General features: G+C 43.6%; 1 protein-coding gene across 2 annotated transcripts in view; it reads left to right on the forward strand.

Moving 5' to 3' along the window:
* SYNPR (synaptoporin) overlaps positions 1–24,575 on the forward strand; it is a 407,308-nt gene that overhangs the window by 182,277 nt on the left and 200,456 nt on the right. The window contains exon 1 of one of the 2 annotated variants that reach the window (XM_004368659.2): positions 22,012–22,310. The exons of the other annotated variant lie outside the window; for it this stretch is intronic. Within the exon in view, the coding sequence (XP_004368716.1) occupies positions 22,287–22,310 (24 nt within the window). The 5' untranslated portion in view covers positions 22,012–22,286. Of the gene's footprint in view, positions 1–22,011; positions 22,311–24,575 lie in introns of those variants that run through there. 2 annotated transcript variants of the gene reach the window in all.

Consider the following 24,575-nt stretch of genomic DNA (forward strand, 5'->3'; position numbering starts at 1 on the left):
AATTCCCTATCAGGTAGTTGTAGTGCCTTTTCTTCCACTGGAAAGTCATCTGGTGTTTTATTTTGGATGACTACTGGAATCATCCTGTCCTGTTTTTGTAAATGTTTTGATATTGTCTGCTGTCTTCTGGGCATTCAGTAGTTATTTTTCTTGTTTATTGATTGTAGATTTGTTTGTTTCGTCCTTTTTTTAAATTTGGCTATATCTGAGCAGGCGGGCTGTGTGTTCTTTGTTGTTTGCTTGTCTGTGGGCATGATACTTTTCACCTCCTTCTCCAATTGGCAGGGTCAGTTGCTCACATATGGTACAGCAGGGCAGGTCTATCTGAAGAAGAGTTGCTGGGATGGTTCATTTGTAGCACTTACTACAGCCACCAGGGTGGATCGGTAATCAGTGCAAGGCAGATTCCAGTAGGCCATGCCTGTGCTGCCTGGTGGTGTGATGTTAAGCGCACGGGGAAGGTAGGCAGGATGTAGAGGGGAGATTGTTATGTGTGGAGCTAAGATGGATATGGGAGGGAGGAGAGAGGAACAGGAACCAAAAACATACAAACAAACAAACAAAAAAGAGTGCTATGGGAGCTTGCCATTGTAATGGAGAGATGAGAGACTATGAAACGGAGAAAAACCAAAAGGGGAGAAGAAGAAGAAAAAAAGAAAAGAATGAATAAATAAAAATTAGAAAGAAGAAAGAACATCAAAGCTCCCAGGGATCCCACGGGTGCGGCTACGAGGTCTGGGGAAGTTGTTCCAGGTGTTTTAGTACAGCCTGGCTAGAAGGCCTAGAGGTATTCAGTGCCAGGTATTCAGGGAACAGGAAGAGAAGGAATTATAGAGAGACGAGAAACTGAGTAATGAAGAAAGACAAAAGGGGAAAAAGAGGGAAAAGAAAACAAAACCAATTTAAAAAAAAAGAACAAGAAAAGCCCCCCAAAAAACAGGGGGAAAAAAAAAACCCATGAGAAAAGAAATGCTCTCAGGGATCCCTCTGCATGTCTGCGCAAGCTGAGGTGGTAGATCCCAAGCCGTGTAGCACTGCCCGGCCAGAACGGGCTCCCAAGTCAAGAAAAGGAAAAGAAAACAAACAAACAATTCAAAACAAACAAACAAAAGCCCCGGGATCCCATCAGCCTGGCAGCCCAGACCGGGAAGCAGTTCCACACTTGAACAGAGCTCTGCAGCCCCTTAGGAAGAAGCAAAGATGGAACACGGAGCCAGGTATTTGAGTGCAAAGAGGGGGAAGTGGTGAGAGGTAAGGAAAAAATCAAAGGAAGTGGAAAAAAGCAACACCAGCAGCCAACAAATTACACTCAGGGAGCCGGCTAGCGTGGGTAGGTGGAGTTGAAGCAGCTGGTGCTTCCCGGCCAAGAGACTGTGGCTGCGGGAAGCAGAGGAGGCTGAGTGGGGGTGAAGAAGGGTAGGGGTTGGGAAAGCGTATATCAGAATTACCGGTTGTTTTGTCTCCTGCTGGAAGCTCTGTGAAGCTGCTTTCTCGTACCCCCATCTGCTGGTCTCCAATAGGAGTCCAAGATGGTGGATCTGCGCTGTGCTAGCTGATAGGGGACCTCTGCATAAATCTCTCCTTGCTCTCTGTTCTCTGTCAGTTTTCTCACTCCATTTGGTGCTTGGCTGAGTTCTGTATCTCTTCATTTGATGTTTTAGGGTTTCAGGATTGCTGTTTTCTCTGTTTGGCTTAGTTTTTTGGATCTTTGCTGTGGAGGGACAGCGTGGTGCTTCTGCCTAGAATGCCATTTTGCTGGAAGTCTATTTAAAATTTTTAAAAAGCAAGTTTGAGTTGTCTGGTTTTAATATACTAGTGCCCTGAGATAGGTTTGCAATCACCCTCTTAACAGACATAAAAAAAATGTACTCAGTGTTAACAGTACCTCTGACAATATGGGGCCCTTTTGGGGAAAGGGGGCCAAGTAGTAAGTTAGGCTGGACCTTATGCAGAGGTAGGATAATTTTCTCTTTCCTTTCATAAATTCAAACCCAAATCTCATGACTGCGCCACTCTGTATCCAATGAGAGGAGAAAACCCAAATAAAAAAATAGAGAAAATGGCAGCCATCTTCCTCCTTCAACCAAGACAAGGGAGGGTCCCAAATGGAAAGCAAGAGCCCATGTGTGGTAAGGTTTTAACACAAGTTGCCTTCTTACTGGAGCCCTGGTGGCACACTGGTTAAGCGCTCAGCTGCTAACCAAAAGGTTGGCAGTTCGAATCCACCAGCTGCTCCTTGGAAACCCTATGGGGCAGTTCTACTCTGTCCTATAGGGTCACTATGAGTCAGAATCAACTTGATGTCAATGGGTTTGGTTTTTGGTATCCTTCTTACTAGTGTATGTGCTCAATTCCAGTCACATCAGATGCATCCTCTCAGAAGGAGGAAAAGGAAAAGGAGAGAGATTTTCTGCCTCTCCCCACAGATTACCTATAAAATGAAATATTATGCCATCATGAAAAATCAGGTTTTCACAGAATAGTTCATGGAATGGGGAAAATATTCACACTGTATTCATCAGGGGGAAAAAGGACAGGATTAAGGTCTATTTGTAGAGTAGTTCTTATTTTGAAAAAAAGAAGAAAATGGGTAAATATCATTTGCGTAGAGAAAGGACTGGAAGGATTTACTCTTCTTCAGAAGAGCAGTCTTCTGAATGGTGGGATTCAGTAAACTCTTTATACTTTTCTGTATTTTCCAGATAATAGTAGACATAGCTTAAGAGAATGAAAGGAGACAAGGCAGGTATAGGTTACTTTATTATTATGGTTATACTTGCTACAAATCATTAAAGGCAAGCAATGGTATGTAGATAGGTTATAGTCCAACAGAAGATTCTTCATGTACAAATATGCCTCAGGGCACTTTGTGCCAGTACTAGTATTGGAGTTACCATTTTGAGCCCTTACTATAAACCAAACACACTTCTAAGCTCTTGACAGATTATATTTTATTTAATCCTTACAGCAACCTCGTGAAGATCCATCCACTCTAGCCTAGTTGAAGCTTGGACTCTGGGATCAGCCTTCCTAAGTTCGAATCCAGGCTTTACCGTTTATTACATTTGTGACCTTGGGCAAGTAACTTAATCTCTCTGAGCCTCAGTATGAGCATCTGTAAAATGGGTATAATAGCACCTGTGCCATAGAGTTATTATAAATACTAAATGAACTAATGGAAATAGAGACCCTAATTTTTTTTGAGCAATAATAATTGTTCAACAAAAGTTTGCTGTAGTAGTCCCCATTACACAGATGGACATATTAAGACTTAGAGAACCTGAGTCATTTTCCAAAGTCACGTGTCGAGTAGGGAGGAATTCAAACCTTGTCTTCTCCACACCAGAGATTACTTTCATTGCTAAATAACATGAATCTTAAGACTTAACAGACAGTTGACTTAGGCTGGACTTTTTTTTTTTTTCTTTTTTTCTGGTCTCACTCAGCAAATAATTTAAGTTGCTTTGGGCTTGAATTCAACCTCAAAATTAATTTAAAATAATTTCAAAACAACTCTATAACCATATCAAGCCTTCCAGGTCTAACAAAATAAGTATGTCATCTTGATGGCTGTATTTCTTGAAAAAAAAAAAAAAATCACAGAAGAGTGCCCTCTCAGCGTTGGACTTGGAAGGAAAAAACTTTGAACTTGGATGAAAAAAAGTCTCATGCTGTTTATTTGAAGGGATGAGTTATATAACATGTGAAGTTCTTTATCTAAAAAAAAAATTGTGTTACAAAGCCTCAAGGAGACAATAAAATGTAAAAGAATATGTTGCCTTGATTTTATTTACTGCTTGTTTTTTTTTGAAAGCTAACATTGAGCTGTATGCTGATATACAAGATAAACCACTTCTTGGTATATTTCAGCTTGTCTGAAAGTCAGTTACTTTGGTTACAGTTCAGAACATGTGCTCTATTGAAGGATAAAAGCTGTATTCACATTAATCATTCTTCTAGCATATGAAGTGTGTATCAAGTAGGATCAGGTGGAAGCTAGCCTTGGGAAGAAAAGTAAGTACTTACAACAAGGGTCTCAGCAGATTTCTCTCCCTTGAGGAACTCAGGATAACTCTTCTCATTGTAAGCCACACAGATCTGTGGGTTCACAAATCTGAAGGATGGGGTCTAGCCCCAGCTCTGCAGCTGACTCCCTGGGGAGCTCTGACCCCCTTATTTAGCCTTTCTCCATCTTGGGGTCCCACCTGTAAAATGAGGAGGAGATGGGTATCAAGGTAGTGGTTCCCCAAACTAGCTATGCATCATAAGCTCTGGCGTGGGGTGGGGGGATGAAAAAACCTGCAAATTCTTGGACCCAATTCCACATCTACTGAATCAGAATCTCTGGATACACGGCTGGAGAATTTGTATATTAATTAAGTTCATTAGCTGGTTCTTTTACAGCCCTCTTTGCTCTTGTCCATACACTGGTATTTGGGAATGAGCAGGTTGATGATTTCTGATTTCGATGGTCCAATCCAATTCTACTGTTGTAGAACAATGATTCTTGCAGTGTCTTACACCTCTAGAAATGGAAGCTAACTCCATAATTACCTCTAAGCCATGGTTTCTCTGAACCTATTGTTGTCTGTATGCTTATTTATATTTAGCCTCATTCCCAAAATTAATTGGTAGTGCCTGTAGAGCCCTGGTGGCACAGTGGTTAAGAGCTCATCTGCTAACCAAATGGTGGCAGTTCAAATCCACCAGCCACTCCTTGGAAAGCCCATGGGGCACTTCTACTCAATGGCAATGAGTTTGGTTTTGTCTTTATAGTCCAGGTAGAATTTTGTTTTTTAAATTTTTCATTGTACTTTAGAAGAAGGTTTACAGAACAAGTAGTTTCTCATTAAAAAGTCAGTACACACATTGTTTTATGACATTGGTTAACTACCCCACGACATGTCAACACTCTTCCTTCTCGACCTTGAGGACCTTTTTTTTTTTTGGTTAAAATATATATAGCCAAAGTTACACCATTTTGAAAGTTTCTACATGTACAATTCAGTGACATCGATTACATTCTTCCAGTTGTGCTGCTATTCTCACTATTCTTTTCCAAATTATTCCATCACCATTATCTTCAACTCACTGTCCCCTAGGCTAGAATGTTTTTAAAATGCAATGCAACAATACTTTTGCCCTTGTCTTATAACCAGTAATTTCATACTTGAGAATAAAGAAATGAATTGCAGCATTATTTTTGTTTAAATGATATACTCCACTTATTTATCAACTACGACATATCGGACACTATACTGAGTATTTGCCATATATTATCTTGTATATTCACAACAAAATCTCAAAGGTAGGTGCTGGTATTTCCATTTCATAGATGAGGAAACTGAGGCTCGTTGAGGCTAATTTGGCCAAAGTCACAAAGATTCATTGGAAGAACAAGGATATGAAGTCACTGTTAGAAGACCAGTAACCTGTGCTCATTACATTGCATTGCTTTCTCTGCTAAGTTGCTGTAGACAACTTAAATTTCCAACAATAGGAGGAGCATTCAAGTAAATAATTGTTTTTCCACCAGATGACAAATTAAAAAACCAAACCAGTTGCCCTCAAGTCGATTCTGACTCATGACCACCCCACGTGTGCAGAGTAGAACTGCTCCATAGGGTTAGCAGGGCTGTGACCTTTCAGAAGCAGATCACCAGGCCTGTCTTCCAAGGAGCTTCTGGGTGGGTTCACACTTTCTACTTTTTGGCTAGTAGTCAAGCACTTAACCACTTGCACACCCAGGCAGCCTGGATAATACATTTAAAAAAAAAAAAACACCCGTTGCCGTCGAGTTCATTCAAACTCATAGCGACCCTCTAGGACAGAGTGGAACTGTCTCCATAGCATTTCCAAGGAGCGCCTGGTGGATTCGAACGGCCAGCCTTTTGGTTAGCAGCGGAGCTCTTAGATAGCCATTAAAAAGTATGATTTATAGCAACAAGATATCTACTGTGTCAACCACATGCATGCATACTGTATCAACTATCACTGCATTAAAAAAAAGAAAACATAAGACTCAGTGATTAAAACAATAAGAATTAATTATGATTCATTTTCTACGGGTCACCGGGTGGTTCTGCTGATTAGCATCAGGCTTGACTGAGATCAGTTATGTTTGCTCATGAGTCTGTTGTCAGCTGTTGGGTTTGCCGAGTGCTGACTGGTCTAGAAGGGCTCATTGACATGTGTAGTGGTTGGCTGGCTGTTGGCTGGGGAAGTGAGGGTGGCTAGATCATGTGTCTCTCCAGTGTCATCTGGCAGGCTAGCCCAGGCTTAGTTATGTGGTGACTTGCCAAAGTTCTAAGAGGGAGAGTGGAAGCTGCAAGGTGCCTTGAGGTCCAGGCTCTGAGCAGGGGCAACTTCACTTCCTCCACAGTCTGTGTGACCAAAGCAAGTCATGAGATGACCTCAGGTTCAAGGGGCGGAAAAGAAGAGCTGCAAAGTCAACACTGCAAAGATTGTGGCGACAGGACAGGGCATAATAGGGCCATGTTTGTTTGTGATCAGTGTATCACACATATGGACAAGAACCAGAACCAATCTGAAAAATGCAAAGATCTGATGTGTGGACAAGTTAGGGCTGTGGGCGTTTGTATTCTTTTTCCTTTCTATCTTTGTTGTCTCATGTAAGTAGCTGTAACACTGTCGATGCGGTAAACAATGACTGAGAGCCAAAAATCAGTAAAGGAAGCCACGGTGAGGATAAGATCAACAGCTTCGTTAACTAACTGTATTGAGAGGATCGGATCAATAACTTGCATATCACAAACCAAAACAGCCTGCTCTTCTGTAGTGCATGGTAAACAAAAAATCAAGCCCGTTGCCATCAAGTCGATTCCAACTCATAGTAGAGCTGCTCCACATGGTTTCCAAGGAGCAGCTGGTAGATTTGAACTGCCAACCTTTTGGTTAGCAGTCACACACTTAAACCACTGCACCACCCCACTGCACCACCAGGGCTCCATAGTTCATGGTGGTGGGTAACAATGGAAAGAACGTCATACTGCCAAAGGCAAATAGATCTCGAAGATGCACCTGATGGCCTTGGATCTTAAGTGGAATTTATCGTGAGATAGCCAGTTATTCTTCACACTTGTGCACACTCTGCATGTTACCAGGGCTGGCCCACCTAAGGGCTGTAACTCTTCAGCAATCTCTGGAACCCCCAGGAAACAATTCTTTCTTGATAGCAATGGTTTCCATACTTTGGACATGTCATCAGGAGGGACGAGTCCCTGGAGAAGGACATCATGCTTGCTAAAGTGGAGGGTCAGCGAAAAAGAGGAAGACCCTCAAGGAGATGGATTGACACAGTGGCTGCAACAATGGGCTCAAACATAACAACGATTGTGAGGATGGTGTGGGACCGGGCAGTGTTTCCTTCTGTTGTACATAGGGTGGCTGTGAGTGGGAACAAACACGACAGCATCTAACAACAACAACAACATGGTTTCCAATAGTTGAAGTTTTGTCCATTTAAGAACAAAAATTTTAGTTTTTTGCTAAAAGACTCTATTTTGAATAGAAATGTCTATTCTTTAAAAAGTTTATATGGTTCATGTCCTTATGTTTTGAAATAGAATTAAGATGTCTTAACAGTTTTTGACAATTTCTTTCTTTGTCATAATGCAATGACATCCTCAGAGGCCACAGAGCGAGGCAGGATTTCTTTGCCCTTACACAAGATATTCTGAGAAGACGGTGCTTTCAAGTCCTCACTTAAGCCTCTTTTATTGTTTCTGTGCTCTTTCTTTTTCCCACGGGGCTCTAAATGTGCCTGCCTGCTACAGTCTATTCCATTTACTTGGCTTCTCCTAGTATGCTGCCATCTTAGAAAAAACAACCATGTTAGAATTCTTTGTAAGGAAAGAGTAATTATACTCTGGGTAAGGGCCAGGGGCCCTCTACTGTGGGTAAAACTGTGTAACCTTTAGTGTATGGACGCTTGGTGACATTTCCTTTGGCTGATTTTTTTTCCTGGTTCCTGCCCGCGTCAAGAGACGGACGAGGCCTAGATTGCTGGGAATCCAACAGCAGCAAGCTTTGCCAGGCGTCACGGAAGAGCTGGCAGGAGTGACCTGATAAATACGTAGATAAACAGCATTCTAGATGGGCTAACTGTGCTCAGGGCATCGAACACTCCATAACTGTATGCTGTCAATGGTTAGCTTTTCAAAGAAACAATAGACTTTTTCAACACAGTGATTTTTTTCAGATTTGATTTTAATGTGAAAAAAAATTTTTAGTGTGAATTTGTTCATTCATTCATTCCACACCTTCATTCATTCACTCCCACACTGAGGATACACAAGATACAATTGATAGAAACCCTGCCTCGTGGAAATTATACTCTTGTTTGAAAAATAGAAATACAAGTACATCATTGTGAAATGTTATGACAAATACTGTAACTGAGACAAGTCAGCCTGTACAGAAGTCCAGAAAATGAGGGACAGAAAAAGACCCCCTAGGCTTCTGTATCCCTGTAAATTGTGGGTGATCATATAAAAGCAATGGGATTATTGTGAGGGTGAATTAAGTCACTAGGTGAGGATACATGTACTCAAAAGAAGTTCATTATATAAATGATGTGGGGGGCAATATGGACTAGCAGAAAATACGTGTGCTTTGGTGTGTGAAAGACCTGGATATTGAACAGTGTGTCGTGCTTGGCTAGATTTTTGCTTTGCTCCAGGTTTCATGTCTGGAAAACGGGACTAATTCCTGCCTTGCAGTATTGTTGAAAGAGTAAACTAAAATAACATAAGTAAAGTACTTCACACAGTGCCTGGTAAAAAGGAAGTGCTGCACAGAAGTCAGCTTCTTTCCCCTTCTCCTCTTCACAGAGTGGGTGATAAGTGAACTGGATTTTGAAGGATGAGTAGGAGTTCACAAACCAAGTTAACAATCTCCAGCAGAACCACCAGGGATCCTTTGGAAGGTGGTTACAATAATTAAATTCAGTTCACTTACGAGGCTTTTTTAACAGCTAATGATGGATGTTCCCTTTGCCCTCCACTTGATTCCTCAAATCTGATGTGCTATAATAAAATTATGAATATGTGAAAAAAAAATCTCCAGCAGGTAAAGAGGCTTTTCAACAAAACTAGAAGTGGAGATTGGCTTCCTGCAATGGAAGCTGATTTGTGAAGCTGCTGCCCCTGCCCAGAAGAGCCAACCATGTTTCCCTGTTTGCTTATCTGTCTTCAATAATGTTAGCTCACTAACTCGGTGGATTTTTCTACTCACCTGCACCACCTCACTAATAATACATGTTTGAACTCTCATTTCAGTCAAAAAGGATGTAGCATTTACCGTGATATGAAAGAGAGGAAAACACTAGAAATCAATAACACTGAAGGAACAAATGGAATTTTGAAATTGTACAAGTGGAAACAAGATAACTTTTATAGCAGCGTCCCAGGGTCTGAAGTTAAATCCGAGGGACCTAATAAAAAATGTGAAATCTCTGTTTAGGAGCATTTTACCCATCCATTCAATAGGCATTTATTGAGCGTCTACCGCTTGCAAAATATTGCGTTAGGAAGGGGAGACAAACATGAAGGTTGTTAGCTATGACACAGAAAATGCAATAATAGCTATAAAGGAGAAAAAATCAGGAAGATGTCAGTGGTAACTTACCTGGTCTTTTATGGGTAACTAAGGAGCCCTAAAAGGAACCCTGGTGTGGCAGTAGTTAAGTACTTGACTGCTAATGGGAAGGTTGATGGTTCGAACCCACCAGCTGCCCCACGGGAGAGAGATGTGGCAGTCTCGTTCCGTAAAGGCTACAGCTTTGGAAACCTGATGGGACAGTTGAACTCTGTCCTGTAGGGTCGCTTTGAGTCAGAATCGACTGGACGGCAATGGGTTTGGTTTTTGGTTTTGCTGCTGCAACGGTTAAGTGCTGGCTGCTAAACAGAAGGTTCGTGGTTGGAACCTACCAGTCGTTCTGCGGGAGAAAAGAGCTGGCGATCTGCTCCAGTAAAGACTACAGTCTAGAAAACCCTAGGGGTCAGTTGTACTCTGTCCTATAAGGTCGCTGTGAGTTGGAGTTGACTCAACGACACACCACACCCACAACAGCAAGGTTTGTGGTAGGCAGAGAAGTAAAGGCATTCCATACGGAGGGAGTAGAATAAGCGAAGATGCAGAAGATGAGACTCAATGGCTAGAAAGACAAGCCTGACCTGTTACGTAAATCACCAAGCCCATTAAAAACAAAGCTGACAAACACAAAGAAAAAGAAATCACTCGGGAGAAGTAGAGTCAAAACCAGCATAATCTTTCCCTGGAGGCCTCAAAAAAGGCACCGTTTTCTTCTTGTTTCCTTCCCTGCTTGTGACCTGGGCCTTTCAGAGGTACCTGTAGGCATTGTCTCAGTCACTGCCAAGCTTGTGCCCATATGCCCTCAGCACTTACTGTTCTAGGACAGGCCCCAGCATCCTCCTAAGGGACCGAGTCTCTGCCTGAGGGCTTTAGGCTGTCAAGCAGGAGAGGCAGGAATGTAGAGATTTAATGTTTGCTGCGTCCACAGGGAAGGGGGCTGGAGAGCAAATGCACCAGCTCCCTGCACCTCCTGTATGATACCTCTGAAGTGTGTTGTACACGGCCTCCCAGAGGTCCCCAATGAGATCAAGCCCCAGTGCCTACAGCAGCAACCTGCACACTAATGCACCCTTTATAGCTTCCTTTGCTTCCCTGTCTCAGTTCCCCACTCCCTTTCCTGGAATTACCTTCCAGATAAACTACTTGCACTCATATTCTATCTCCGGTGGAACCTTTGGGCAGGGGAGGCAGGGAGGCAGCCGAAGACAGGTGGCCGATAGGGCTGTGTTGTTGTTAGCTGTCGCTGAGTCAGCCCCTGACTCATGGTGACCCCATGCACAGTGGGGTGAAACACTGCCCAGTCCTGAATCATCCCCATCATCAATTGCAGATTGGACAACTGTGATCCACAGTGTTTTCATTGGCTGGTTTTTGGAATTAGGTCACCAGGCTTTTCTTCCTAGTCTGCCTTAGTCTAGAAGCTCCGCTGAAACTTGTTCAGCATCATAGCAACACACAGGCCTCCACTGACAGACTGATGGTAGCTGTGCATGAAGTGCCTTGGCCGGGAATTGAACCGCTGTCTCCCACATGGAAGGCTATTCTACCACTGAACCACAGGGTGGCCGAGTTGGTGAACCACATGAGAAAAGCTGGAGATGGTTTGAGACAAGAGGGCAGCATGGAGGCTGATTCTAGGAAAGGGTTCAAAGAGTATTTCTGTTGGTCTTTGGACTTTGATTTTTTTATTTGGTTATATTTTAAGGTGGATTAGATGAGTCATTTCATAAGAAGTGTTTAGGAACAGGCCTGCTGTATACATATAACCATGGATGTTGCTATTATTATATTCTGATTAGTTCCTCCTTATCATGGATTGAATTATTTCCCCCAAAAATGTGTGTATCAGTTTGGCTGGGCCATGATTCCCAGTATTATGTGGGTGTCCTCCATGTTGCGATTGTAATTTTATGTTAAGGAGGATTAGGGTGGGATTGTAACACCCTTACTCAGGTCACATCCCTGATCCAATGTAAACGGAGTTTCCCAGGGGTGTGGCCTGTACCACCTTTTAGCTTTAAAGAAATAAAAGGAAAGGCAAGTAACCAGAGAGCGGGGGACCTCACACAACCAAGAAAGCAGTGCCAGGAGCAGAGCGCGTCCTTTGGACTCGGGGTTCCCTGTGTGAGAAGCTCCCAGACCAAGGGAAGATTGATGACAAGGACCTTCCTCCAGAGCCAACAGAGAGAGAAAGCCTTCCCCTGGAGCCGGTGCCCTGAGTTCGGACTTGTAGCTTATTGGATTGTGAGAGAAGAAACCTCTCTTTGTTAAAGCCATCCGCTTGTACTTCTGTTACAGCAGCACTAGATGACTAAGACAGTTCTCTTTTTTCTGGGTAAGATCACGTTCACTTAAAGAGGAAGACCCAAGATGCCAAAGAGGTCTGAGAAGGCACGTGGGCAGGAGCTCTCTGTTCGGTCTTCCACTCCGTGGCGAAGATTCCAGTAGGTGCCTCTCCTCGTTCACAGGAGACTCCTCTATCTATTCCAAGCCTTTGCTGAATCAGGAACTCACCTTTTGTGATGAGCCACGGTGGCCTTGTTGACTTGAACCCAGGCACTGGCCCCATGCACTCCACAGAGGTTCCCTAACACCTGTGTCCTATCCCGTTCACCTTGGGAAGAGTGGGCTGGGGTGCTGGTAAATTACAGGCACTGAGGCTCCCCACCACCCTAGCTTACGACTCGGAAGGTCTGGGTTTGGAGCGATGATGTGTGTTTTTAAAGCCTCTCATGCTCTGACGTGCAGCCAAGTGTGAGTACCCTGGTGCCGGGCGCTGTTGGCTTCAAGATTCGTATCCTAAGGCATCGTGGTGTTATAACAGAAAGGTGGGAAGTGATTTTTCTCTTCTGAACGGAGTCCGAGGCCAACTGACCCTCCTCAAACTACACCTGGTGTCAGAACAGACATCGTTACAGCCCCTCGCGTGGAGTCTCGGTCTCCACGTTTTCACAGTGATGAGAGGGAGCGGGTTGCGGTTGGAGTTGAGATAAGTGACATTCTGGAAATATCAGAATGTCCCGTTCTTCAGGCTTACTCTTTAATGTGTACCATTTAAAGGCTTGGGACTGGTTTAAGAAGGAACTAACATTTTCAGGAAGACCTTGATAAAGCCTTCTGTTTTAAAAATAGATACGCAGCTGAAGGCGAAAACTCGCTTCTGTCTTTGTGAGTGCACATGGCGTTTTGAACTGTTCTAAACAAGCTCAGCAGGCCTGCAGTAAGACACAACTGACTATCGGAGAATCGTTTCCTCTCGCGTTCATGAAGGCACCGAAAGGAACAGTCCCTCTGTCTAGTATTGGAAGCCTCAGTTCTCACAGGACTTATATATAAGCTGTCTCTTTAACATCCAGCCATTCTGTCCCCCTGTATCCCAGGATTTGGGAAAAGTGTAAATAAAGAATACAGGAGGTCTCCCCTAGAGAGGAGATTTTTTTAGTTGGTAAAATTGTAGAAGATTTGATTGGCCAAATCAATGCCCCTTACCACAGGAATCTAGACACACCCCCAGTGTCAGCCTTGCTCAGCTTGCAAAAGAGAGAGGTTTTTACAAAGATTTCATGAACACTCAAGTTAAAATAATGGCCCAGGTCCCGTCCTATCAATTCCATTGTCTTCCGGCACATATAAGGGGCCCTGGTGGTGCAATAGTTAAGTGCTTGGCTGTTAAGCCAAAAGTTGGTTGTTCAAACCCAACAGCCGCTCTGTGGGAGAAAAGGCCAGGCACATCTGCTCCCGTGAAGATTACAGCCTTGGAAACCCAATGGGGCAGTTCTTCTCTGTCCTCTAGAGTCACTCTGAGTCAGAATTGACTCCACAGCACAAGACAACCACCTGCACACATCCCTAAGATTGGGGTTCAGTGGGAGCCAGGAGGAGGGATGGGAGAGTGCTTTCAGATGGAATCATAATCCAGCAGATGCTCGGCGCCACCATGAAAAAAAATCAAACGTTGTCAGTTCTTCATTTTGTAAAGTACTTCACTTACATCATCTCCACTTCACTGGTGCTATTTCACGTATACCATTACAAGTTCTATCAGGCTTCTGTGTATCATTTCCACGGTAACTCAGCATTATCATTCCCATTTTACGGGTGCAGAAACTGAGGCTTAGAAAGGCTAAAAGAGTCACACAAGTGAACACAGTCGAATATGACACCTCCTTGTCTTCGCAGGAAATCAGCAGTGAAAAAGTCACGTTACTGTCCAACTAATCTACGATTCACGTCTTAGCATGCCAGGCAGGGTTAGCGAAAACGGTCTCCACGTTTTTCTTCTCTCAGTCTTACTGCAGCCCTAACAAGATTCACGTAAAAAGCGGACCTCAGGGATTCTTTCTGACATACAGTCTTAATCCTTAATCATAGCAACAACTATTTGTCTTCGGTTTCACACCAGGATTTAAGAAATATGTGTCAGAACAGCCTCACTCGTAAGCCATCAATTTGCTGAAAGAGCTCTTCCTATTATGAAAAATGATAGGAGGGGGATAAAATATGTGCCTTTGTTGTTTGTGGTTAGAACTATGGATGTGGGCCTAAGAAAGGTCATTTATTCTCTCTCATTGTTAATAATTCAGCGAAGACTTATTTAGTACCTACTGCGTGCAAACCGGAGTCCTGGTGGCACAGTAGTTAACAGCTCGGCTGCTAACCAAAAGGCTGGCAGTTCGAATCCACAGCCGCTCCTTGGAAACCCTATGGGGCAGTTCTGCTCTGTCCTATAGGGTCTCTATGAGTCAGAATCAATTAGACGGCAGCGAGGTTATGTGCAAAGTAGTGCTGAGTGCTGAGAAAGACAGCAGGAAGCATGGGTCTACTGTGGAGCATTTATGGTAGGGCCCCTTTTAACCCCCTGCACCAGAACAGATATAATCACCAGAAATCATACAACTGAAATATATCACTGCCTTTGTTTGCCAGTGTGAGCTCTAAAAAGTAAAGAGGCAGTGACCAACGACCCACCGTGTAGCTGCTAAACTTGCACGTGGTAGCAACTCTGGGTAATGGGGAGATTTACGACCTGAGCACTGCAGTCAGACAACCCGGGTTCAAATCCTAGCTCTAACACTTAGTAGCTGTGCAAACTTGGGCAAGTTACTTAGTTGTACTAAAAGTCAGCTTCATCATTTGCAAAATGAAAGTAATAATATATTCTAGTTCATAGGGTTGAATGATAATCAAGTGAGAAAAATGTATGAGCCATGCTTAGGCTAATTCCCAGGAAGAAATATTAGCATCATTATTGGTATCAGAAAGATCCACTGCAAGAAATCGTAACTGCCAAATACCTCCATTTGGTCAGTGATTCTCCAAACATTTTGAAGATGTAAAACTTTTTGTTCCAATGCAGACATGTTTAGAAGCCTGAGACATAAAATGGAACACAGCGGAGTGCCCTGGTTGAAGCAGGGAAGTGGTGTGGGGCCCTGGCCTCCGGGTCTGCCCCAAACCATCTTCCCACCTCCATTGCCTACCATGCAGCATCTCTATGGAATTCCTGGTGTTCAGCTTAAAGGTTACGATATTAAAGACTACGGTTATAATCTGCTGTATATATTTTCACAAACAAATTTTTTAAAAAGATTACGCCTGTATTTATACTGTGAGCTGAGACGATTTGGTCAGTTCAGTGTACTGTCTACATTCTAGTACATACAAAAATTTCACCGAAAGATTCACTAGTCATATTTTACACTTTGAAAATTGTGAGGCTGGGCCGATATGTTCATGCATTTACTTTTATAATTAAGAAATGCATTATAGTGATTCAGCACTATTGGTTCACTTGTTCAACACGTATTGAGCCCTCGTTCACCTGTTCAACACATATTGGGCCCTGGTAGGTCCCGTTGAGGTGGCCCATTGAGGTCAGCCTGCTGGGACACAGAGTGGGTGGGAAGTGGATCTGGAGAGACAAACAAAGCCAGCCAGCAGTGTCTGACTAAAGGGTAGTAAACGTAACCATACAGATTCTACCCTCCGTCCTCCAGGCGGTTCCGGGCAGCCTCAGTTAGCAAATAGTTGCAGCTGAGGATACAGAGATGAGTAAGATCTTGCCCTGCGCTTGAAGAGTTTAGCCTCATGGTCTTCAGAGGATGTATCACGTGCATTTTTTAAAATTATTGTTGTGAATACACACAGCAGAACATACACTGATTCAACAATTTCTGTATGTACAATTCAGTGACGTGAATTACATTCTTCGAGTTGTGCAACCATTCTCACCCTCCTTTTCTGAACTGTTCCTCCCCCATTGACATAAACTCGCTGCTCCCTAAGCTTCCTGTCTAACCTTTTGAGTTGCTATTGTCAGTTTGATCCCATATAGATAGTTCTTTAAAAGAGCACAATGCTCAAGGCAGAGATTCTTTACTAATGAAGCTAAACTGTTGTTTGGTTTAAAAAGAGCCCTGGTGGCACAGTAGTTAAGGGCTTGGCTGCTAATCAAAAGTTCGGCAGTTTGAATCCACCAGCCACTCCTTGGAAACCCTATGGGGCAGTTCTACTCTGTCCTATAGGGTCACTATGAGTCGGAATTGACTCGACGGCAATGGGTTTGGTTTTTGTTTTGTTTTTGGTTGTTTGGTTTAAAGATATCTTGCATATTTCTGACCTACAATTTTAAGTATCATTTTGTCTCCTTTTCCTCGCAGGGGTAGCTACATTTTCACCCAAATATCCTAACTTTCCTCAAATCTTCTTCCACTATATTTCTTAGCTTCTCTTGTTTCCACAATTTTTTCCTCTACTTTGTGCCACAGTCTGGAGTTCTTTCAGCCAGCTTTCAACTCTACTGAGGAAAGCTAATGGTCTAATAAATGTTCAAGTGATATTGATATTATTTTATCTCATTAGGTATGTGAAAAGGAAAAGAGAATGAGTTGGAGAAAAACACTATTTCTCCTACAAGGGAAATAAAAGATGACTAGAAAGTTCTGCCCTGACTTTATATACTTGCTCACATCAGAATAAATCCAATTGCATTTTACTTGTGCTAGGAGCTGTGCTCAGTCAAAGTAAAGAAGGCACCATTAAAGATTTCAAGGTTGTTCCATAAGTGGATGGAATTAAGTGCTGTTATCACTATAGCTTGTATGACTGAAACAGGGTTTGAAGCAAAATGGAAGAAACTTCGCTAACTCCCTTGGTCATTTATTCATGTGGCCAAAATAGCATTCTTGACTTAGGTTATCTCCCTTCCCCCACAACAATGGAGAGATCCTCAGTGCTCTGGAAACTTCCTCTCAGTGTTTGCTAAATGCTTAGAAAGCTAGGCCACCCACTGCCCAGCCCTGAAGCAGATAGGCCTGAAAGGACCCTTCCTGAGAGGCCAGATGCTTAGTAATAGAAGCTATGAGGTAAAGGAGCCGCTGCATTTACCAGGAAGTGTGGCCACCAAAGGGGAGGCAAGCATTTCAGTTAGGAGGAGAAAAAAAACCATTTGAAGTTGTCTGAAGGTCATGCTCAGTTGAAAGATCACAGAGGTTGAAAGATCAGAGTTGAAGATCTGACCATATTGAAAATTAGCATTGCTAATGAGGTTTCAGAGAATCACAGATTATTTTAATCCACTTCACCTTCTTTATAAATACCTAGCTTGGAGAACATTGGACTTCTATTTTTAGTAGTCTAATAATGGATAACTTTTATTTTTGATGCAGTAGCAACAATGCTAATATCATTTTCCAAACAAGAACCATCAAATAATGGCACATTGCTTTATTTTTGTCAGTTCCCACTGCATGGGAGAGAGTGGCAGCCAACTGTCTGGACTGCCAGATCATCCGGAGGTGAGGACAGTCTAAGTGGCTAGCAGACAAGACTCTGCTCTCTAATGACAAATGTGTGGTCAGTACCCAATATCAGCTGTTCCATGTGGGCCTAGTGAACTAAGCCCTGGGAGCCCAAGCCTCTAATAAACAACCGATCAATACGGTTTACCAAAGGGGCTCTCCACCATCTTTGGCATAACCTCCACCGAAATCAATATGACCCTGAAATCTGCAGTCCCTCAAGAATGTTCTCTGAATGAGGAAGTAAAGCAGCCTATCCACTAATGTGGTTTAATCAGTCATCTGAGTTCATCTGCCCTGCGTTTCAAGGCTTAGCTCTTTGGTAAATGTAGATTTCTTTATCTCCATGTCAGGTCTGACTTGTTCTCATATCGATTCATCCATTCATTCATCCATTTCTTTATCCACCAAATGTTCACACGGGTAGGTGGAAGCCAGGTCACACTGGCTTTGAAGTCGTGATAAGGAGTTTCAGTTTTCTTTTAAGCCTGTTGGACAACTATTGAAGTATTTTCTTACATGACTGATATGATCTAATTGATATTTTAAAAGACTCAATCTGGGTACCGTATGGCAAATGAATTACAGGGGGTGATAGTGAAAGCAGGGAGACCTTCTGGGAGCGTATTACAGAGGTCCAGGCATGAGATGCTGGTGGTAGGGTGATAGTAGGAGAGATACAGAGAATGTCAATGCTCTAACTGAAATAAAATGTGTGCCAGGAAAATCTAACCCAACCATAGGACTAGAATCAATCTCTTAGTCTTAGGACCTTATGTAGATGAAGTCAACCCAGAAAGCCCTTGAAAGATCATTTAGTGGGAAACCTTCCATTTAAAATTGCGAAAAACTGAGGCATGGATAAATTGAGGTACACACCACGGGTCATAGAGCAAACCACCAGCAAACTCAAGACTGAGCCTCACACCTCCACCTGCCAGGGTATTAAGTAACTTTCCCAAGTCCAAGTCCTTGTCTGCTTGTAGACTCTCTGTCTATACCAGGCGTTCTCTGTCTTTATGGTGTGAAATCTGTGCAGTGGGGAGAGCTGTGGAGCTGCTGTTGCAGGGATCTGTGTATCCATGTGTTTAGTAGTCATACACTGTAGACTGAACAAATAAAAGTCTACGTGCCATCATGTCACATCTAGAGCAGAGTGGTTAAAAGCTCAGATCCCGGTATGGGACCGGGTTCAAGTCTTGGCTTTATCAAATATTAACTGTGTACCTTTGGATAAGTTACGCTACTCTTTGGGCCTTGGTTTCCTCATCTATAAAATGGAACACTGTATTTTTATGCAAAAAACAGGCACCTCGTAAGCTTGTTTGCCAACTGCACCCTCCCACCCCAGCAAGGTATTTTCATAAACGCACCATGCTGAGTTTTTTACAGCGACAGGTAAAAAAAATTGCCAGAGTGGTGCTTATGAAAATACCTCACCGGGGGAGGGGAGCATGGTTGGCAAACAAACGTAGAAGGCGTGCGTTATTTGCATTAAAATATTTGCATCTTTCAGTTTGTCGTATTGTGGTGGCTTCCATGTTGTTATGATGCTGGAAGCTATGCCACTGGTATTTCAAATACCAGCAGGGTCTCACCCATGGTGGACAGGTTTCAGCAGAGCGTCCAGACTAAGACAGACTATGGCAATCTACTTCTGAAAGTTAGCCAATGAAAACCATATGGATTACAACAGAATATTGTTTGATATGGTGCTGGAACATGAGCCCCCTAGGTTGGAAACCACCAGTTGCCATATCCTGATTCATAGAAGCCCGGTGTGTATCAGTGTAGAACTGTGCCCCATAGGGTTTTGAATGGCTGTGATCTTTTGAAAGCTGACTGCCAGGCCTTTCTTTCAACGTGCCTCTGAGTGGACTCAACTGCCAACCTTTCAGTTAGCAGCCCAGCACTTAACTGTCCGCACCGCCCAGGGGCCCCCCTGTGCTGGAGGGCACTCAGCATCCACAGTGGCCTCCACAATGGACGTGAGCCTACCAAGATCCTGAGGATGGCATAGGACCCGGCAACATTTATTCTGTTGGACATGGGGTCGCCGTGAGTCAGAACCAACTTGACGGCAGCTAACAATAATAAAAATGGAATAAAAATACTATTATTATATGGAAAGAAAAACTTTTTTTTTTTTAACTTGAAATGGGGGTCTTAATATTTAAAACTGTTGGGAATTGCTCATTCTCAACCCGGAAGAAACTACTAAGTATGACTCTCCCCACAGGTGTGTTGCTGAAAATGGCAACCTCAAACTCTGCTCCTTATCAGCCACCTGGCAGGAAATGTGGCCTTCGGTCCAGAGACGTTACTCATTCATTCAGTCTGTCATTCATTTATTCAGCAAATACTTACTGAGTGCTGACCATCAATGCCTTCTGGTCTTCAGCCTTTTTTCTGCTTCCACTGTGTTCACTTGCTTAATTTGCTCCCGAGTGATTTCTTTCACTGAAATGTAGTGATTTTTTCAATAGGCAGGTAAGGGGGAGATGGTGGAGGCAGTGGGGAGAAGCTGGTTTCTATCAAAATTTCAAAGGGGCCGGGGCATATAGGCAGTTTGAAGAGCTAGGAAGCACCCTGAAGGCTCACACATGAAGAAGGAGCTAACAAAAGGAGGAGGGGAGGACCCCGAGCCCAGCTTGTATGTGGAACTGTGGGTTGGGCAGCCATTTTTCATTTGTTCTGCACGCCTCCCCCCTAGCAGCTCTATGCGGTGTTGTTACACCCGTTTTACAAAGGACAAGCTAAGGTGCAGCCACGTTAAGGGGCCTCCCCAAGTCCCATGGAGAGTAAAGAGATAGCTAGGACTAGAAACCAGGTCACCTGACTCCTCGTCATGTTCTGCTTGTTTGGTCCCCTGACCTCCCCTATGTTCCCCCCTTACCTCTCCCTCTGCTCCCCTGCTGAGAGTTGTTACTCTGTGTAGGAGGAGGGAGAAATGGGGTCAGGGAGATGATGGCGGTGGGAACCCTGGGGTGGTGTTCGTAGTGCTGTGTGGTGAGTGTGTGTATGTGTGTGTGTGTGTGTGTGTGCTGAGTGTGTGTGTGGTGAGCTTGTGTGTGCTGTGTGTGTGTAGTGAGTGTGTGTGTGGTGTGTGTGTGCTGAGTGTGTGTGTGGTGAGCTTGTGTGTGTGTGTGTGTGTGTGTGGGGAGTGAGTGTGTGTGTGTGGGGAGTGTGTGCGTGGTGTGTGTGTGCTGAGTGTGTGTGTGGTGACTGTGTGTTTGTGTATGCTGTGTGTGTGTGTGAGAGAGAGAGAGAAAGAGAGAGAGACAGAGAGAAAGACTGACTCAGAGAAAGACTGGGAACGGATTCGGAATTAATGTCGTGGTTAGTTGCCGACCCGTTGGCTCCAGCGCATGGCGGCCTGACATGTAACAGGATGGAACGTTGCCCAGTGCTGCGCCATTCTTCGTGACTGTTGGTGTGTGTGAGTTCATTGTTGCAGCTACTGTGTCAGTCCAGCTCCTAGGGGGCTGCCTTCATTTTCAGTGGCCCCCTACCGAACACAGAACCCTACGTATCCGAATTAATAACCACTTGAAGCATTTGGCTGCTAACCAACAGGTCAGCAGTTTGAATCCATCAGCTGCTCCTTGGAAACCTTATGGGGCAGTTCTACTCTGTCCTATAGGGTCACTATGAGTCGGAATCAACTTGATGGCAACAGATTTGGTTTTTATAAAAAAAGATGGCCAACCAAGGTGAGTATCAGCTGGGCCATCGCCAACTACACAGAAAATAAAGCAGAGATACCTGGGACCATCCAAGGCCAATCAGTTTACCTGTGCTGAGTGGGGTTGGGAAGCGAGGAAAGTGAGGGGAAGAGAGAGGCGTATAGATTTATCCAACTCAGCCTGTGGTCCAGGCCCTGGGAGAAATTTACCGCAGGAAGCCGTTATGGGATGTCTGTCTAACTTGTGGACAGCCTCTTCATGAATTTGGTGCCAATCCAAAAAGAAAATGTTGCCACAGGGTGCCATGATTTCGGCCTCTTGAATTAGTCAAGCTCAGCTCCTTCCTGCGGAGGCTCACTGACAGAAAAAGCAGACCCGGGTCACATGTAAACCTCTGAAACCTTTTTAAATTTTGAGGTTTTGCAGGGGAAGAGCTGTAAATAACACTCATATAATGAATGTGCAACCAAGTTGTAATTTGTCCCTTACAGAGTGCCAGCACCCGGGACCATCACCTTAATTATTATTTATGGGCACTGTATGAATTTCCCAAATGGGGATCAAGCCTAGCATCCCTGTGGTTCCATAAAACTGAAGACTTTTTTTTTTAAAACAAATGTATAAACATTTACTTAATGTATGCAAATCAATTCATAAGGATTTTCTAAAACCACTCCTTTCCATCCGCACCCCCTGCACACACAATCCTGGCTCCATCTCATTTCTCAGTTTGCTTTTGAGCATTGCGTTGGAGAGAGGAGGGGGCTGGTGGTGAAAGGGGCTGGTGCTCTTGGGATGAGGCAGGCTGCTTGTGAAAGGCAGTCCTGCACTTGGAGTTGTGAGCTAAAAGCCAAGTGTGGGAGCTCACCAGGGTGGGAGCTTCCTCCCTACAAAGCAGGGAGCGCCTCACCAGAGGGAAGTATCCGATTCCTCTCCTTCGGCTGTGGGCTGTCACTGCCTCATAATATGACCGTTCTGTCATCTCTCTGCAAATAAGGCAGAAGCTGCTACCTGATTGGTATGACATCTCACTTTCCCTCCGCATTGATTTTCTTGTTCTCCTCCTTTGCTTCTTAAAAAGAGGGACAAGTGGCTGGTGCTGTGGACAGAGAAGCTTTATTTTTAGTATGAGACAACCTCTACCTTCTTTCAGGAGAGGGAAGTTGGATTATCAATTCTTTTGTAAATGTGTATGGTGATATTTGCTCCGGTAAGTTTGTATCTACCTTGATTTACAGATAGCTGTGGGAATGTGTGTGTGTGTGTGTGTGTGTGTGTGTGTGTGTGTGTGTTTGCATACATACATGTGGGATGCGCTGTGGATTTTATCTCCAGATATCATCTTTGAAATCTTCAGTGAGAGCATCTTTGGTTTTTTGTTTTTACTTTGCTTTCGTGTGTCCGTGGGTTTAAACCGAAGAGGCTGCGTTGCGTGAGAGAGAGATGCTTACCTTAGCTGTTGGGGTATATGTCAGGTTTCTTGCAACTTAGTCAGGAAACTGTTTGAACAAACTTATATTTGGCTGGTTAAAAATGAAGCGTAATTCTACCCCACCCTCCTCAGGTGTGTTTATTGTGCGAAGGACATTCATAGTGCTTCAACCTGCTCGTCATTTTAATTAAAGTTTCTTCATAAGTACCAGAACAAGAATTTTTTAAACTCCATAAGTAACTACCAAATATTGCAGGTGTGTGCTGATTTCATAAGGTCTGATACCAAGACAGAACGAATGAGATGAGCCTCCTGTAAGATCAGGTGCGTGCTGTGCACCTTTTAAAAGACAACTGGATTTATGAAGAGTATTCGGAGCATTAAAGTAAACCTCTAGCGAGTCACCTGTCCATGCCGTGAACAGCTGTAATCACAAGAGACTGTGACTTCCCTTCTGTCTGTCTGTGCACAGACTACTTGTGCTGCTGTCTGTCAGATGCTCAGCTCCGGCTCTCCTGTTTCTGTATCTATTGCTGATCGAGAGAAAAGTGGCTGTTATTACATTCAAACTACTGCAAAATGACTCTCTGGCCACCACTGCTAGTAATGGTTTTTAAGCGCCTTACCTGGTTAACTACGTTTTTTTTTTCCCTAGAGAGAAAAAGGTGGTCTGAATTCTTTGTTGTTTATTCACAAATCTGGGAGACAGGCTATTAATACAATTATCCTAGACAGTGATAGGATGAGTAAGTAATTGCTGGATTGGAAACAAACTGATATTTTAATCTTCTCTTTTTGTTATACAGTCAACAAATCTGCATCGTCTTTCTCAGGGTGAAACAAGTAGAGAATATATTATAATGAAAGTTAAAGGCGAGGTTGAATGGGAAGCAAGAGGAGGTCTGACTATGTATTTTCAGAGATTTTGAAAGTAAAGTTGGGCATATCGCACATGCCTGGACCCCGCAGGTGTAGGTTCCTTCTTAGAAGGGCAGTTTTGCAGGCCCCGAGGTCGTCTTCAGGCAGCTCGTGGAAATAGTCGAAGACATTAGTACTTGCATCTGCTCCATTTGGGGCACAACCCCTTCACACACCCCTTGGAAGCTGGAGGCAAACCACAAGTAGAGTGAATGTTGATTAATGTAGCTCAGCTCAAAAGGAGACAAATCCCCAAACCCGGGGGAACCTGTTGTATTGCCTTATTAGCCACCACAGTCAGTCTTAGGATGCCATAAATCCTGGCTGGGAACTGAGTGGTCCTTGGCAGTTGGATATTTAAAAGAAAAAAACTTGATCTTTGGGCTGTTGGTAATTACCGCTGTGTGAACCCCCAGCACTGAACATCCGTCCCTCCTGACACACCGCCCTTCACGTTTCCAAGTAATCGTTCTCCTTTGTACAGCTGCTGTGACAGGTTAGGTCTGAAGTGAGTTTAGCAGCATCTCAAGCTCTTCGGTAATCTGAGTTACTGCAGAAACCCTCCAGGTGGCAGGCTTACAAAACTGGGAGGACTCCATTGTCAGAGGACCACCAACAGGGCACATGTATCTTTGAGGTTAGGGCCTTCAGTTTGATTAGAGTTGGTGTGCAGAGTCCCGAAGAGTATCACTTTTAAAAGCATTTTAAAAGTATTTACTTCTGACAAGTCCAGAGTGCCATAGCCAGAAAAACTGCTGTAATCTATTCTGAGGAATAAAAATCTGTGCCACGTTGGGAAAAATGATTCAAAGGTTTTTTAAATATCACAACGAGATCATTTATTCTTTAACCAGACTAAAGAACTGTAATTTTTCTGAAATTTTACCACCTTATAGCAAGATTCTCTTTAAATGCGGTAGCAATTTCCATTTAGTAAACACATTCGTTAGTACTTTAGTATTTCATTTAGTATTTAGCATTCAGTAAGAACGCCTGGCACTGTGCTAAGCATTTTACATGGCGTTTCTCCTTTAATCTTGAGGTAAATGGCATCACCTCCCCATTTTACAGATGGGAAAATGAAGACACATGGTAATACGTAATGTGCCTGAGGTAATGCACTAA

Source organism: Trichechus manatus, unplaced genomic scaffold (genome assembly GCF_000243295.1).
Source record: "Trichechus manatus latirostris isolate Lorelei unplaced genomic scaffold, TriManLat1.0 scaffold00001, whole genome shotgun sequence".
Classification (NCBI taxonomy): domain Eukaryota; kingdom Metazoa; phylum Chordata; class Mammalia; order Sirenia; family Trichechidae; genus Trichechus; species Trichechus manatus.